General features: G+C 40.1%; 2 protein-coding genes across 3 annotated transcripts in view; one reads left to right on the top strand and one right to left on the bottom strand.

Annotated features, from left to right (window-relative positions):
• GABRB3 (gamma-aminobutyric acid type A receptor subunit beta3) overlaps positions 1-7,050 on the bottom strand; it is a 210,762-nt gene extending 203,712 nt beyond the window's left edge. Inside the window, exon 1 of the mRNA XM_072135693.1 lies at positions 6,780-7,050. Within this exon, the coding sequence (XP_071991794.1) occupies positions 6,780-6,883 (104 nt within the window). The 5' untranslated portion in view covers positions 6,884-7,050. The remainder of the gene's footprint in view (positions 1-6,779) is intronic.
• The window catches only part of GABRA5 (gamma-aminobutyric acid type A receptor subunit alpha5), a 122,890-nt gene that overhangs the window by 77,890 nt on the left and 28,511 nt on the right, over positions 1-16,489 (top strand). For both annotated transcript variants that reach the window (XM_072135696.1, XM_072135695.1), the window contains exon 8: positions 7,301-7,453. In XM_072135696.1, the coding sequence (XP_071991797.1) occupies positions 7,301-7,453 (153 nt within the window). The remainder of the gene's footprint in view (positions 1-7,300; positions 7,454-16,489) is intronic.

The following is a 16,489-nucleotide window of genomic DNA, read 5'->3' as shown; positions in this document are numbered from 1 at the left end:
CCCCTGTGGAATCTCAGATGTCAGTGTTAATAGCTGTGATACTGCTGCTATTAAACTGATAAATACTGAACACAGAAACCCAGCATGAAGTTCTGCTTTTATTGCTGGCCCTAATCTTGTACACACAATCCATCTCTCTATCTGAAACCAGATAAGAGTTGTTAAAGGTTGATCTAAATAAAATAAAACTGTTTCAGTCCTTAAAGTCACTGTTGATAGTCATGTTTCAGCTATCCAAGACGTGAAGTCAAACATTATCATTAAACATTATTAAATGGGGTTATAGAATAATATAATATTGAACTATTCTAATATATCAATGAGCATAGTAAGTGGCTGTGGCAAAAACAGATAGCATAGGGCCCCGTGCATGAAAATTATACTGGCGCATTAGTGCCCCATGTATTATCATAGATATCCCCCCTTGTCTCCCATCTTTATAATTAATTAGTAAGCTATGATAAGTAGCACAATATTAATATTCAATCTAATTTAATAGGACAGTTTTTCCTAAACAATGGGTTTATTACTATTTATAAGTAGAACTATTTGGCCTTGCCATGGCCCGGTCCCTCACCAATGGCCGCCCTGACCCCTTTTGTTTAAAACAGTTTTTATTAAAGGGGTATTCCGGGAATATGGACGTCTGACACAAAAACCCATGATGATATAAATAAATGAATACAACAATACTCAATGTCATTAGTCACAAAAAGGAGCTTAAATAATTTGATTTTATGATTTACAAAATGTATGGCCTCTCTAAAGTAGGTGGAGTTATCACTAAGATGGCCGCCACTAGAAACTACAAGTTCCATGATCCTTTAGTTCTCAGTAACTCCTCCTCCCTCTTATTCTCTGCTCCCAGTGATGATCTCACAGACTGTCCTCCTATGTTACCATAGTAATGCTGTGTAACTGCCATCACCACAACACTGGTCATACTGGATGCACTGCAACCAACCGACTACAGCCAAGCGTAGTGGTGATCACATGACCTGCCCAGGCAGGTACAGGACATGTGATGTGGACATGTGACCAGCAGTCATCTTCTGTCCTGCAACGGACCGCACGGAGGAAATTAACGGACTGATTAAAGGGCCAGTAGCATTTTAATTCTTCATTACAGTCTATGTCATCAGCATTTTCTACTAAGGGGAGCAAAATTTTAAATAACAACTAATTACACATTATCTTATATTTTGAGTGCCCACTTGTATATGAATTATGCTGATTCCTGGAATTCCCCTTTAAGTTTCAACATAAAAACATGCAAGTCATGTAGAAATGTTAAGGTTCTTTGCAGGGCTCTAACAGATGCAAACACCTCTAAGAATCATCATGGAAGACTCTTTTTGGCACATTTACTTACATTGCCGCTAGAGTTCACCGATTCACTAAGATCGTGCGCCCGATATCATGAATGTGTCACTTCCCAGTTCATCTTTTTAGTGGGGCTTCCAAGTGCTTGGGCTTGCGACACAATTTGAAAGTTAAATCCTGTGCTCAGTCCGAATCAGTGTAATCGTGTAATCCCCGAAAAAGGTGCACAGTCCGACAAAAGTGAGGTGCACGACCCTTAGTAAATGAGCCCCTTTGTCTCAAGCAATAAAGGATTGAGCATGACAAGTATAGGTATAAGATTGGTGAAATCAGTTAAAGGGGTATTCCGGGAATATGAATGTCTGACACAAAAACCCTTGATGATATAAATAAATGAATACAGCAATACTCAATGTCATTAGTCACAAAATGGAGCTTAAATAATTAGATTTTATGATTTACAAAGTTTATGGCCTCTCTAAAGTAGGTGGAGTTATCACTAAGATGGCCGTAGCTGGAAACTACAAGTTCCATGATCCTTTAGTTCTCAGGAACTCCTCCTACCACTTATGCTCTGATGATATAACAGACTTTCTTGCTCTGTTACCATAGTAATAATGTGTAACTGCCATCACCACGACATCGCCCATACTGGCTGCACTGCAACCAACTGACTACAGCCAAACATAGTGGTGATCACATGACCTGCCCAGGCAGGTACAGGACATGTGATGTGGACATGTGACCGGCGACTGATTAAAGGGCCGGTAGCATTTTAATTCTTCATTACAGTCTATGTCACTAGCGTTTTCTACTAAGCGGAGCTAATTTTTAAATAACAACTAATTACATATTAGCTTATATTTTGAGTCCCCATTTGTATATGAATTATGCTGATTCCCGGAATACCCCTTTAAATGAAATGTATTATACCTAGGTGAAAATCAAGTATCAAGACATTGGACAAAACCAATTAAACAAACAATGCACACCGGTAAAGTCTAAATTAAGATATCTACTGTAAGACCTGGAGTCCGTGCTGAAAGTGTATGAAAGTTAAGAATTTATACCATTTACAGTAAGTCATTAATGGGAAGCAAAGAGAATAGGATGCACAGTATCTTCACTTTGAGGTGCCATATGGCATTTGGATATTTTAAATTTTCCTCTACCAAAATGAACTAAAGTTGGTGAAAATTTAGTTTTGGAAAGGTTTTACTGTATATTTACAATGTATATATATATATATATATATATATATATCACAAAAGGTGTGCCAAAATGTGAGGTGGTCGTATCCGAGGATGCTATCTCGTTTCTAAGGGACAGCATGGCTACATTTATGAGAAATTATCTTCACGCTGGAACATTTTATTAATAACATCCAATTGTAGAATATGTTTACATATGAAGTAAATTAAACATGAATGCCCAGATGGGAATACCCCTTAAATTCCAAAAGTGCTCTGTTTCAGCTCCTGATTGTTAGCCTTTCTCAAAGGCTTAACAAAGGCTCCTGATTTAGGAGCTGACATGTCACAATTCCGTTTTTTTACTACATTTTGGTGTGCCACCTTTTTTGACTTATACAGGTACATAAAACCACCTTCACCAATGGAAAGTCCCTGAACATTAAAGAGAACCTACCACCACGAATCTACCTATAAAGGTAGATCGGGTGGTAGGTGGATGTAAGGGACGTGAGGAGAGCTCTTTTTAGAGCTAATCCTCACGTTTCCGCTAACTTTTGGGAAACTTTAACCTAATATGTAAATTTAGTTATGCGGCTACTGGGGCGTGGAGTAGCCGGCACGAGGCTACACAGCGCGGCTACTCCACGCCCCAGTAGCCACATTACTCCTCCTACCCTGTTGTGTCCGGCGCGCAGCTCCTCGTAGCTGCGCGCCCTCGTCCGATATGATGGCGTTCTGCACATGCGCAGAACGCCGGCTGAGCAGTCCCAGCTCCGAGGCCGGAGCTACTGCGCATGCGCAGTAGCCGGCTTGTCAGACGAGGGCGCGCAGCTACGAGGGTGCGCAGCTACGAGGAGCTGCGCGCCGCACACAACAGGGTAGGAGGAGTAATGTGGCTACCGGGGCGTGGAGTAGCCGCGCTGTGTAGCCTCATGCCGGCTACTCCACGCCCCAGTAGCCGCATAACGAAATTTACATATTAGCTTAATAAAGTTTCCCAAAAGTTAGCGGGGACGTGAGGATTAGCTCTAAAAAGAGCTCTCCTCACGTCCCTTACATCCACCTACCACCCGATCTACCTTTATAGGTAGATTCGTGGTGGTAGGTTCCCTTTAAGACTCGTAGCTTTTTTACCTGTTTTTATTACCTCAGACTTATTTTGGGATATGAATCTGGGACATCTTATTTCACCAATAATTTCACTATTACACTACTAAAAGTTCAATTTGCATTGCTAGATTTGAAATTTAATGAGGAATATGTTTGACAGCTTTAGCAGGTGTGAATGGTGATGTTGTTCAGCTGTTCTTCTCACAGTCATTACTGGCCTTCATAAATTAAACTACCCTAATGCTAGGGTTAAACTACCTTACTGCTTTCTGAAACTCTAATACCAGGGATGTTACTATTCAACCTTTTTACGGACATAAAGCATCATAAATGCTGCCATTTACCCTTTACTACCTTAAAGTAAATCCACCATTTGATTTCATACATTATGAACCAAACATACCTTGAGAATGCTGTAGCTACAGTGATGCAGAAACGTATCTTGTTTAATCCCTGAGCTGAGTGGTTTTGTTGAAAAAACTATTATAAAATTATGATAATTAGGCTCTCTAGCTCCTTTTGCTGGCTCAGTGCTTCTCCTCACCTTAATTATGCACTGCTTCAGCCTTGTCCCGTCCACCATAAGCCAAGACTACATCATCACTGTGTCGTCCCTGACAGGCAGAAGTAATCAATCGCTGCACCATCCCCCAGCTGCTGTCTATGAGTCAACTTGCTCAGGTTGATAAGTCCTGTCCTGATAGTTCAGAAACTTTGTGAAATATGTTTATGCAGACAGCCAGCTTTCCCAAGGTCCAGAATTTTATAATAGTTTTTTGAGCAGAATCACTTGGTTCAAGGATTAAACAAGATATGTTTCTGTATCAGTGTTGCTAAAGCATTATCAAGGTATGTTTGGTTCACAATGCATAAAAACAAATGGAAGATTTTCTTAAACATAAACCCATTAAATATTCTAAATCACAAGAGGAGAGGAGGAGTTACTGAGAACTAAAGGATCATGGGACTTATAGTTTCCAGTGGTGGCCATCTTGGTGATAACTCCACCTACTTTAGAGAGGCCATACATTTTGTAAATCATAAAATTAAACTATTTAAGCTCCATTTTGTGACTAATGACATTGAGTTTTGTTATATTCTTTTATTTAAATCATCATGGGTTTTTGTATCAGGTGTTCATATTCCCGGAATACCCCTTTAAGTAAATAGAAATCTGTCCATGGTGATGTGATGAACATGCAGGTGCATGAGCCGTTATTATCACTGAGAGTAATAGGAGTTGTGTGATAATAACGGCTTGTGCTGCTGTGTGTTCATCACATCACTATGGACAGATTCTATCCACTGGAAGTAAATATAGAAGCTTCTATACAAGGCAGCAAGCAGAGATCTAGAAAACTGTGAGGAATTTATACAGACAATATATGGGAAAATTGTGTAACTTTTCATTACACAAACAATATCAAATATTTGCTGAAAGTGGACAACCCCTTTAAGTCCTTAATTATTATATAATTATTTGTAACGACTATTTTTCCATGGAAATTTTGCTGTTATAATATACAGTGTTGCCATTTTTAGTAATGCTTGTAATATCTCAACATGTTATTTTATCACATGAACCACAAATTGTTTATGTTTGCACCTAAATGGTGTTAAGGGAACAGTGACAACTAGGCTCTGCATTGCTGAAATAGTGCCTAAATATTGATAGCGCATATATTGTACATTGTACTTACATTCACCCATTCACTCTGCCCGGTAGCAAAGGTCAGCAATTAGGTATGATCTTTTCAAGAATTGTCACAATTTTACACGTGAAAGCCAAAAAAAAACAGCATCAAGATGCACTGTATAAACCAATCCAAATAACACACATCAACAAGGATGTGATTCAGCTAAATTTTAGTAAAACAAAATTAAAAACATTTCTCTCATGCTCTACAAACATCAGACACGTGTCGGCTGAGGGACACAAGCAGTTAGGCCCCCATTATTCCCTCAGTGTGTGCAGACACAGCGGCCAGATGTGTAAGCATTAGATGAGAAGAAAGCTTTAATCCGAGTGGGACACGTGCTGATCGCCTCTTAAAACCTTGCTGCTCTGGTAGCTCCATGCTTCCCTTGGCTGATCTGATTGTATGCTGGGGGACGGAGGAGAGGGGAATCCTGACATCACGTGGCCTCAGGTCACAGAAACACTTCTTTCTTATATAATAGAGGCAGGATCAACACGGAATGGTTTCACAGTTATCGCTAAGCTTTACACTCTAAGGAATCATAGCGTCCAAAAGAGAATGAAATGGTTGTTTGTCACACCAACGAGATGTCCTCAGGAGAAATATATATCTTATTAAAGGTAGTCACATGGCATCACATATCAAACTGAACTATACAATGTATACGGATACGTATTGTTATATTATAGATGCTAATATGAAAATTAATTACTGCTGATTATGTCACTTTATATACTCTTGTATAACACTTTGCTTAAGAAAGGCTTTTGATTGAAATTTTGAAATGTAGTACTAAAAAACAAAGTATTTTTTTTTACTTTTGGTTAACTTGTATTAGAAGAATTAATCAAATCCAGGATGTGCATCCATCACAATTGACTGAGGCAGATGAATACTTTTTTACATCTATCTGTTATGAGAAAATACTAATGTCTATTTTTAAAGTTCAAGGGGTTGTCCACTTTCACAAATAATTTATATTGTTTATGTAATGAAAAGTTATACAATTTTCCAATATACTTTCTGTATTAATCCCTAGGTCTCTGCTTGCTGTCATGTAATAGAAACTCTTTATGTTTAAGGACAGTGGACAGAAATCTTTCCATGGTCATGTGATGTCACACATGTGCACAGCCTATTATAACCAAGAGCTCGATAACTATCATGACCATGGACATAGTTACTTTCTATAGAAGAACAACCATGAGGAATTGATAAGCTGGAAGTATCCTGGCTGAAAATAGACAACCCCTTAAAGTACTGTAGACATTCTGCATATAAAACATCTGTATGCTATAGCATCTATTGGTATTCTGGTATGGGACAACAGTCAGGGTAACACCATATTTGTCAATATCCCTCAATGAATAGCATAGTAACTACTTCTGAAAGTGTTATAGTTAGCCATTGAACTATTTTTCTATATAAAATAATTGAGATGTGTCAAGCTTACCAGTTCACCATCATGGCAGCATTGTTTTCAGAGATAAATGGTAATTCTCCTCTGACTAGTACAAAGAGCAGCAGAGAGTAAAGGCTGAGGATACAGTGAGACATGTCTTGAGAATCCAAGTTAAGTGTATGTCTAAAGTTAGGCCTTTGATGTACAGTTAATGTTCCAGTGCTGAATCCTGTATCCAATGTCCAGAACGAGTGAATGCCGTGTGCCCAGCTCAGTGGGTAGTGCAGTCCATATACAGTCCATCTGGGCAGGGAGGATTCTGATTGCAGGATGCATGACAAAGAGCAGGACACAGATTGTAACCAGGGATTAGTAAAATACAGAAATCCGATTTTGCACAGGGAAAGCAGCAGTCATCAATGGATTTTCTAGACCTCATCATGCTCTCAGTAATCACTTTTCTATGCCGTGGCTTCTCATTTATTGTTGTTTGCTACACTCAGGATTGTTTTCAGTATATATAGTAATATTTGCTCCAGCTTTGTTACAATGTATTTTTTATTCCATTTTAGGTGAATACACAGTGATGACTGCACATTTTCATTTAAAAAGAAAAATTGGTTACTTTGTTATCCAGACCTATCTCCCCTGTATAATGACCGTCATATTATCCCAGGTGTCGTTCTGGTTAAACAGAGAGTCAGTCCCTGCTCGAACAGTATTTGGTAAGTCCAGAGGCAGCTTTAATCATTTTACAAGAGAGAACACTTGTTGCTGAGTGATGGGCAGCAGTGTATTGCATTGTACTCTATTTCATTTGTAAAGAAAAAACCAATAATGACCCACCATCTGGGGGCATCCACTAATACTACAAAGATTATGGTGTTAGAGGAATGAAGTTTTATTTCAGAAAGTCCCAGGATTTATGCATTAAACTTCAATGAAGTGAGGACACAATGCATGGTTTTTACTATGAGCCTTGGGAACTAAAAGTCACAGCAAAAATGGAAAATGTGTCACATATTTTTGCCCAGGGTTACTTTTTTTTAAAGCTGTATAAGGAAAGCATTCCTAATTCCTGTTTTGTAGGATTCACATGTATTTTTTGCCTATGTGCATAGTATATTCCATTTTGTTTTTTTACTTTTATATTTATATGAAATACAATAGAAATGCAAAAGTAGAGATGGGTCCTTCTTAGGTATCCATGTTAGAAAATAGGTCAAGTCTTGCTAATTATGCGCTGCAATATGTTACCCTTCCCTTCCCTTATATGTATGGAAATACACTAGCACTATATTTCATAATTCTGCTTTACATATTCTTGTGTTCAAATTTGCAACGTTTTGATGTTTTACCATTGAAAAATGGATTTAACAAATTTGTAACTTCAATATGAAAAGGATAGATGTGTTGGCTTTTCTGTTGCTCTTAGATTTGTCAGGGAAGTTACCGTATATACTCGATTATAAGCCAACCTGAGTATAAGCCGAGACCGCTAATTTTACCACCAAAAACTGGGAAAACCTATTGACTCGAGTATAAACCGAGCGCGGGAAATGCATTTATCACAGACCCCCCAGTATAAAGCCAGAAAGCCCCCAGTAGTATATAGCCAGCAAGTCCCCAGTAGTATACCGCCAGCCTGCCCCCAGTAGTATACAGGCAGCCTACCCCCACTAGCATACAGCCAGCCCTGCCTGCTCCCTGTAGTATACAGCCAGCCCTGCCTGCCCCAGTAGTATACAGCCAGCCCAGCCTGCCCCCAGTAGTATACAGCCAGCCCAGCCTGCCCTGGTAGTATACAGCCAGACCAGCCTGCCCCAGTAGTATGTATATAGCCAGCCCAGCCTGCCCCCAGTAGTATACAGCCAGCCCAGCCTCCTCCCAGTAATATACAGCCAGCCCAGCCTTCCCCCAGTAGTATACAGCCAGCCTAGCCTGCCCCCAGTAGTATACAGCCAGCCCAGCCTGCTTCCTGTAGTATACAGCCCGCCCAACCTGCCTCCTGTAGTATACAGTCAGCCGCACGTAGTATACAGCCAGCCCAGCCTGCCCCCAGTAGTTTACAGCCAGCCTACCCCCAGTAGTATAAAGCCAGCCCTGACTGCCCCCTTTAGTATGCAGCCAGCCCAGCCTGCCCCCAGTAGTATACAGCCAGCACAGCCTGCCCCCTGTAGCATACAGCCCGCCCAACCTGCCCCCTGTAGTATGCAGTCAGCCCCATGTAGTATACAGCCAGCACAGCCTGCCCCCTGTAGCATACAGCCAGCCCAGCCTTCCCCCAGTAGTATACAGCCAGCCTAGCCTGCCCCCAGTAGTATACAGCCAGCCCAGCCTGCTTCCTGTAGTATACAGCCCGCCCAACCTGCCTCCTGTAGTATACAGTCAGCCGCACGTAGTATACAGCCAGCCCAGCCTGCCCCCAGTAGTTTACAGCCAGCCTGCCCCCAGTAGTATACAGCCAGCCCAGCCTGCCCCAGTAGTATACAGCCAGCCCAGCCTGCCCCCAGTAGTATACAGCCAGCCCAGCCTTCCCCGTCTAGTATACAGCCAGACCAGCCTGCCCTCAGTAGTATACAGCCAGACCAGCCTGCCCTCAGTAGTATACAGCCAGCCCAGCCTTCCCCCAGTAGTATACAGCCAGCCCAGCTTGCTCCCAGTAGTATACAGCCAGCCCAGCCTGCTCCCAGTAGTATACAGCCTGCCAAACATGCCCGCAGTAGTATACAGTCAGCCCAGCCTGCTTCCAGTAGTATACAGCCAGCCCAGCCTGCTCCCAGTAGTATACAGCCCGCCAAACATGCCCCCAGTAGTATACAGTCAGCCCCATGTAGTATACAGCCAGCCCAACATGCCCCCAGTAGTATACAGCCAGCCTGTCCCCAGTAGTATATAGCCAGCCCTGCCTTCCCCCTTTAGTATACAGCCAGCCCTGCCTGCCCAGTAGTATAAAGCCAGCCCAGCCTGCCCCCAGTAGTATACAGCCAGCCCAGCCTTCCCCGTCTAGTATACAGCCAGACCAGCCTGCCCCCAGTAGTATACAGCCAGCCCAGCCTGCTCCCAGTAGTATACAGCCAGCCCAGCCTGCCCCCTGTAGTATACAGCCCGCCCAACCTTCCCCCTTTAGTATACAGGCAGCCCCATGTAGTATACAGCCAGCTCAGCCTTCCCCGTCTAGTATACAGCCAGATCAGCCTGCCCCCAGTAGTATACAGCCAGCCCAGCCTGCTCCCAGTAGTATACAGCCAGCTCAGCCTGCCCCCTGTATTATACAGCCGCCCAACCTTCCCCCTTTAGTATACAGTCAGCCCCATGTAGTATACAGCCAGCTCAGCCTGCCCCCTGTGGTATACAGCCGCCCAACCTTCCCCCTTTAGTATACAGTCAGCCCCATGTAGTATACAGCCAGCCCAGCCTGCCCCTAGTTGTATACAGCGAGCTCAACACTAAAAAAAAAAAAACCATCGCTGCTCCCCCAATGTCAGCGCATCTCCCCTTCTTTCTTCCGCGCACGTCTTCTGTCTTCTTCTGTCTTCGGTAACATCCTGCAGGACGCCGGCCCCCAGTAGTATACAACCAGCCCAGCCTGCCTCCAGTAGTATACAGCCAGCCTGCCCCCAGTAGTATACAGCCAGCCCAGCCTGCCCCCAGTAGTATACAGCCAGCCCTGCCTTCCCCCTTTAGTATACAGCCAGCCCTGCCTGCCCCAGTAGTATACAGACAGCCCAGCCTTCCCCGTCTGGTATACAGCCAGACCAGCATGCCCCCAGTAGTATACAGCCAGCCCAGCCTGCTCCCAGTAGTATACAGCCAGCCCAGCCTGCTCCCAGTAGTATACAGCCAGCCCAGCCTGCCCCCTGTAGTATACAGCCGCCCAACCTTCTCCCTTTAGTATACAGTCAGCTCCATGTAGTATACAGCCAGCCCAGCCTGCCCCCAGTAGTATACAGCGAGCTCAACACTAAAAATAAAAAAAAAACATCGCTGCTCCCCCAATGTCAGCGCATCTTCCCTTCTGTCTTCCGCGCCCGTCTTCTGTCTTCCTCTGTCTTCGGTAACATCCTGCAGGATGCGGACACGCTCTTCCCGGCCGGCAGGCGCATAGTATGACGCGGCCGCTGCTCACGTCACACTATGCGCCGGCCGTGAAGAAACATGGTCGCACCCTGCAGGATGTTACCGAAGACAGAAGTTGAGGATTTTTAGCACATTTTTTGTGCTGAAAAACTCAGCTTATACACGAGTATATACACTTATTTGAGGCTGATATGCTTGAAAAATCCTCTGCTGGAGCACTGATGGATCTTTCAATATACTGTATGCTGGCAGTCCCTGGGATACGTACAAGAGAGGTTCTGTAGCTTTGTTCTTAGGTTGAATTTGTATTTAATTCGGAAATGTATATTTTATAATTGTAACTCCAGACTCCAAACTTTTTTGGTCTCTGTGACAAATGGATTTTAAAAAGGAACCAGGATTAACAATACAACTCAATTGCAGACACCTTTGATAACTGTTACAGCTGATCTTTGTAGCCTGGAGCTAAAGTACAGTAAATTACCAACATCCAGAGGGTCAGTCTGTTACAAGGGGTTGTCTGTAAGTCAGGTGTTCTTAAGTTGGGGACCGCCTGTATTGTCCATTGATAAGCAGTGATCACTGGTACAAGCTGAAACAGTTTTTGAATAAAATCTGCTAGGCAGTTACAGTAAGTAGAGTCGAAGGTGAATTCTGTTTGAAGGTTATTTTAATGAAACATAATGGAACAATACTGGAGGTCAAGCTTTTATTCAGGCAAAATGTGTCAGGTTTAAAATATGTAAACTGGAATTACACAAAAACATTCAAAAAACCTTGGTCCCGCCACATACTGAGCTTAGACATCCTAAATCAAATTAAATATTATAAAATAAAATATTCCCCAATAAAATCCCCAGACTATATATACAAACCATTGCACACTAGGGAATTAATTTATAATGGTCATTGTGAGTTAATTTGGGAAAAATATAAAAAATACTATACATTACATAACTTTAACCCCCCCCCCCAAAAAAAAAATAAAAATTAATTATTTTTTTTATTAACTAAAATGTATGGTATTATATAAAAAAGGAAGTAATACTGGTCACAAAGGGGTTAAAATGTGTATTGCACAGAAGGGGGCTGATTTTTCTTGAATTGATTGATATAGTTGGTAACCTCCCTCAAGCATCTTAGAAAAGATGATACCCAAAGTTGCATGCTGTTGGTTAAAGCAGGTAGGATGACTAACAGACCACATGTGGTTCATGTCCTACCTTCTAGTTCTCATATATACTATATAATATGGCACCTTTTTTCAATTTAGATTAAAAATGAGATCACAGAAAATATGTGATGTACAGGAAGGAGTGTTGAAAGGGTAAAATGGTACTTTTGGAGATGGACTGATGTACCAATAGAGCAGTTACCACAGTTACAGCTAAAATCTGTAATGTGCAAAGGGTCCTTCTACTTTTATAGGGTTTGTAAAATCATTACCACATGCTGTTATATCACTAGCCAAAAACTGATGAAAATATGCCAAAATATACATGACATTACCAAGGACGTTAGCATAAATGTATAAGCCCATCTTTAAGGATTTCTTTTAAATGTAATCCTAAATTAAAAAAATACACAATACCAGCTACATAGAAACTAATGCATAATTAGTCTGGTTCTGATGCCTAGAAATACTATAACAGAATCTCAATAGTTTAATACACTGTAGTTTAACGCCTTCCCGGGGTTGGGAATGGCGCACTGCCATATTGGATTCAATAGCCGCAGCGATCAGTTGCTATGACAGTTGGTATTCTATGCTAGACTCCCAGGCTGTCATTCAGACTAATCTTAAAGGCCTCTTACACAATTGCATTTTTCCCGTGCACATTCTGCGCATACTTTTGACGTGCACTCTTTCACACTTGCGTTGCAGAGCACCTCAGAGTCTGATCAAGGTGCGATCAGGGTTTGGTCAGTGAAAAACTCATTCAGTTTTCTGTCAGAGTTTGTTCAGTGTCTCAGTTTTTCACGCGTGTTTTCAATGTGTTTTTCAAGCGCAGATAACGCATGTGAAAAGGACTCAGGACTGAACTCTATCTTTTCTACGGCAATTAATATGTGAAAAACGCATTGCACTTGCATTGGACTTGCATGTGTCTCAGAGTGCAATGCATTTTTGATGCATCGCCATAGACTTGTATGGTTCATTTTTCTTACACGTTACTTACAAAAGTAGAGCATACCGAGATTTAAACGCTCGTTAAAAAAAATGTGCATGTGTGCGTTAAAAAAAATACAAGTATGAAAAAGCCTGTTGATTAAAATGGGTCAGAGTGCAATGCAAGTTCTGTACGTCAACAGCACATGCAGAACACACGCGTGAAAAAAGTGTGAAAGGGGCCTAAGTGTCTGCCTCCTTAGAGATCACGAGCAACGCTGCCATATAATGCAACACTGCAGTATATGGTACAAGCGATCAGACACCTAAGGGATAAAGTACCCTTGGGGGCTAAAAAATAGAAATAAAAGCAAACACAAATAAAATAAACAAAATAAGTTTAAATCACCTCCCTAAAACTGATATAAAATATAAATAAACAAAATCATAAACATGTTAGGTATCCCCATATGCCAAAATATCTGAGCTCTCAAAATATAAAAATGTTTTTCCTGGCATTGAACCCCGTAATAGAAAATAGTGCCTAAATGTTCAAACTGACATTTTTTTGCCATTTCACAACACATAACAATTTTTGTAAAAAGGGACCAAAAGGTCATACAGTGCTCAAAATGGCAGAAATGAGACCATACACAGTATGTATGCTGTAGTGTTATTGGCATCAAAGATGGCAAAATGAAGAATTTTTTTTTCATACGCAAGGTTTACATTTTTTATAATCTATTAAAACATATTAATATCCATAGAAATTTGGTATCCTGTATAATCATAACAATCCAAGGAATAAAGGGGAGATATCATTTGGAATGAAAAGTGAAGGGCTTAAATAGTGAACCTGCAAGAAAGTGGTGCAAATGTGCTTTTTTTGTCAATTTCACCACAACTTTTCACAACACAGCATGCAATATTAAATACCATCACTGAAAATTACAATGTGTTACACAGTAAACAAGCGCAGTACACTGATAAATAAAAAAAATCATGGATTTTTGAAGGTGGGGAGCAAAAACATTAAACAAAAATGAAAAAGGGGCAAATCGCTAAGGGGACTAAAGTTAGGTAAACATCTTTAGTTGATATATCTTTTTGACATGTGAAATGAGATGTAAATTCTGATAATGATTTATTTGAGTCCATGTCTGCCCAATTAAAAAAAAAAAAAAGTACATGCTAGTTCCTGAAGTTAAAGGATTTATAACTTTCCAACTAGAGCCAGTGATACTTCTTATTTAAGTACTGTTAGTTATTAGCAGAAAGCTTCTAAATTTAAGGAATTAAATATCAAATCTTTTATTATTTCACACTTGAAAAGGTATTTTTTTTTAAGCCATCACCCCCTCACTTTATGTTCATGGTCTTTCAATATATCGGAAATACATTCCTTTCAAGTAAAATTCAATGCCTTATGATTATGGAACAAAGAGCTGAGAATAAAAAGAGCTCTCCCGTAATGTTTTATGTTATTTCACTCATTCTAGAAATTATAGAAATGAATTAAACGCAACATGATTTCATGAACATTTAAAGTAAAAATAAACGACGATAAAGTTACATAAAGTTGTTTTCCCCAACTTGTCTTTATTCATTTTCCCGAGTGAAGAAAGTGATGTCTAACTTTTTCCAACTCATTATAATCTGTCAAACTAGAGAAGAGGTTCAGTACCATTGCAATTCTATTAAATCTGTTCAGTGTCTGAGGAAAAGTAGGAAATACTTTAGCACATTGGAACTGCATGGGCACAATGAAGTGTCTGGCATGAAGTGTCTGGCAGTTGTTTGTATTCACTTTCTGAACTGGAATAAGGTTTGGTACGTACAGACACTCACCTCTTTATTAAGTGACCAGTGTGGATAAGGAACACCAACTATCACTTTACAGAAATAAGCAAAATGCTGAAGAAACTTTCAAACATACCTTGGAAAACATCAAGTGTTTTCAATATAGGGCTAATCAATGTTGTGTTGGGGTGGTCTTCAATTGGACCTTTAGTTGTACTGGGCTATCCTAATTGAAGAAAGCTCAAGCTAAGACATTACCACACAGAGACAGAATATTTCTGAAGAGCACTTAATTTATTTAGTTTAAGCTTTTTATCCACTCAAATCACATGATCTATAACAATAGCATATTTCCATATAGTCATTTTTAATATATTATCATTTAACAATTATAATAATTAGCATATATTTATAATAATTCTTGTAGCTGATCGTGTGGCTAAGATATTTCTTGTAAATGATAGTAAAAATAAGAGCTGAGACTAGCACATATGGACCTATTTACATATAGAAAATGTATATTGAGTGTCATTTCTGAGAAATGGGAGATATCCAAAAAAGCAAAGCTTTATCTCATAACATGGCATCTAGAATATCAAATTATACTCTAGATCATCATAGCAGAACTTTCAAGGTCTTCCTTTAAGCCATTTGACTAAACACTTGATATTGAACAAGTCTCCTTGCATGTTTTCCTGAGCTATTACAAAAATATATGAAGTTAATGAATGAGAATGGAAGAAAACAATATGACCACTGAACATAAAAGGGAATTCAATAATCATGATAGGACATTTAGAAAAAGGGCCTCAATCTAACATTCCCCCATTTTGAGATGAACAGCCATATTCCAGAAATGTCCATAAGTATTTCAGGAAAGATAAGATTTCCTGTAAGTCTTTTTTATTTACATGCTTCAGTTCTTTTGCCAGATTCCTTATGAACAGAGACTGGGATCTTTGACATCCTCAATTAGTGGGATTTATCTTGGTAGTCATCTTTATCTAAGTCTTCCATCGTCATGTAGGTTTTAATTGTGAATGCAAGATACAATGCAACATGTAAGAAATAGAAAATAATGATTTCCATGAATAACATACTCTTTATAGGTTTTTAATCGCAAAGTAATGCTAAAACAAATGTATAGAAAACAAAAAGAAAACCAAATCCTTTGTAGAAAACGGCGCAACGGTGCAAGAGAGACAAAAACGGATAAAAGTCCAATATCCAAAGGCAGAAATACAAAAATACAAATACAGCAACGTCCTCCGTATGTATTAAGTATTATTGAATAAAACAGTCAATGGGGAAAAACACAGTACCTCTCCATTTCCAAACACATATACCCGAGTAGAGGCCAAAAAAACCCCTTATTTGCGTGTTATCCCCTTTGGTGTAGTGTTATTTTCAACTCGAAATGCCCGTGGATCCTGCGGCTCCCACTGGAATACGGTGCAAGTGTCCGGTCTTTCAACTTGGAAACTTAACTCCTTCAATGTTGGTTCCGCTCTGGTCCGGAGAGGGAACACTTCAAATCTATTCACCGGTCAGGGAAGAGAAAACACACAATAGTGCAATAGGGTTTTTCATAAAAAAACTTCTCCTTTTATTTCATGTACTCACAAGAATCTTCAAATAAAAAGGCCTTATAAAAATAGAGCGGTTGCACGTTCGACATTAACAATAAATCCAATTAACATTTTTATCAATACCTTTCACACATAGAATAGATTTAAAGCCATATAAGACTTAACCTCTTTTTGTAACTCAT

The sequence above is a fragment of the Engystomops pustulosus genome, chromosome 2, assembly GCF_040894005.1.
Source record: "Engystomops pustulosus chromosome 2, aEngPut4.maternal, whole genome shotgun sequence".
Lineage (NCBI taxonomy): Eukaryota > Metazoa > Chordata > Amphibia > Anura > Leptodactylidae > Engystomops > Engystomops pustulosus.
The sequence above is the reverse complement of the archived record's forward strand: the minus strand, read 5'-3'. Positions and strand labels throughout refer to the sequence as shown.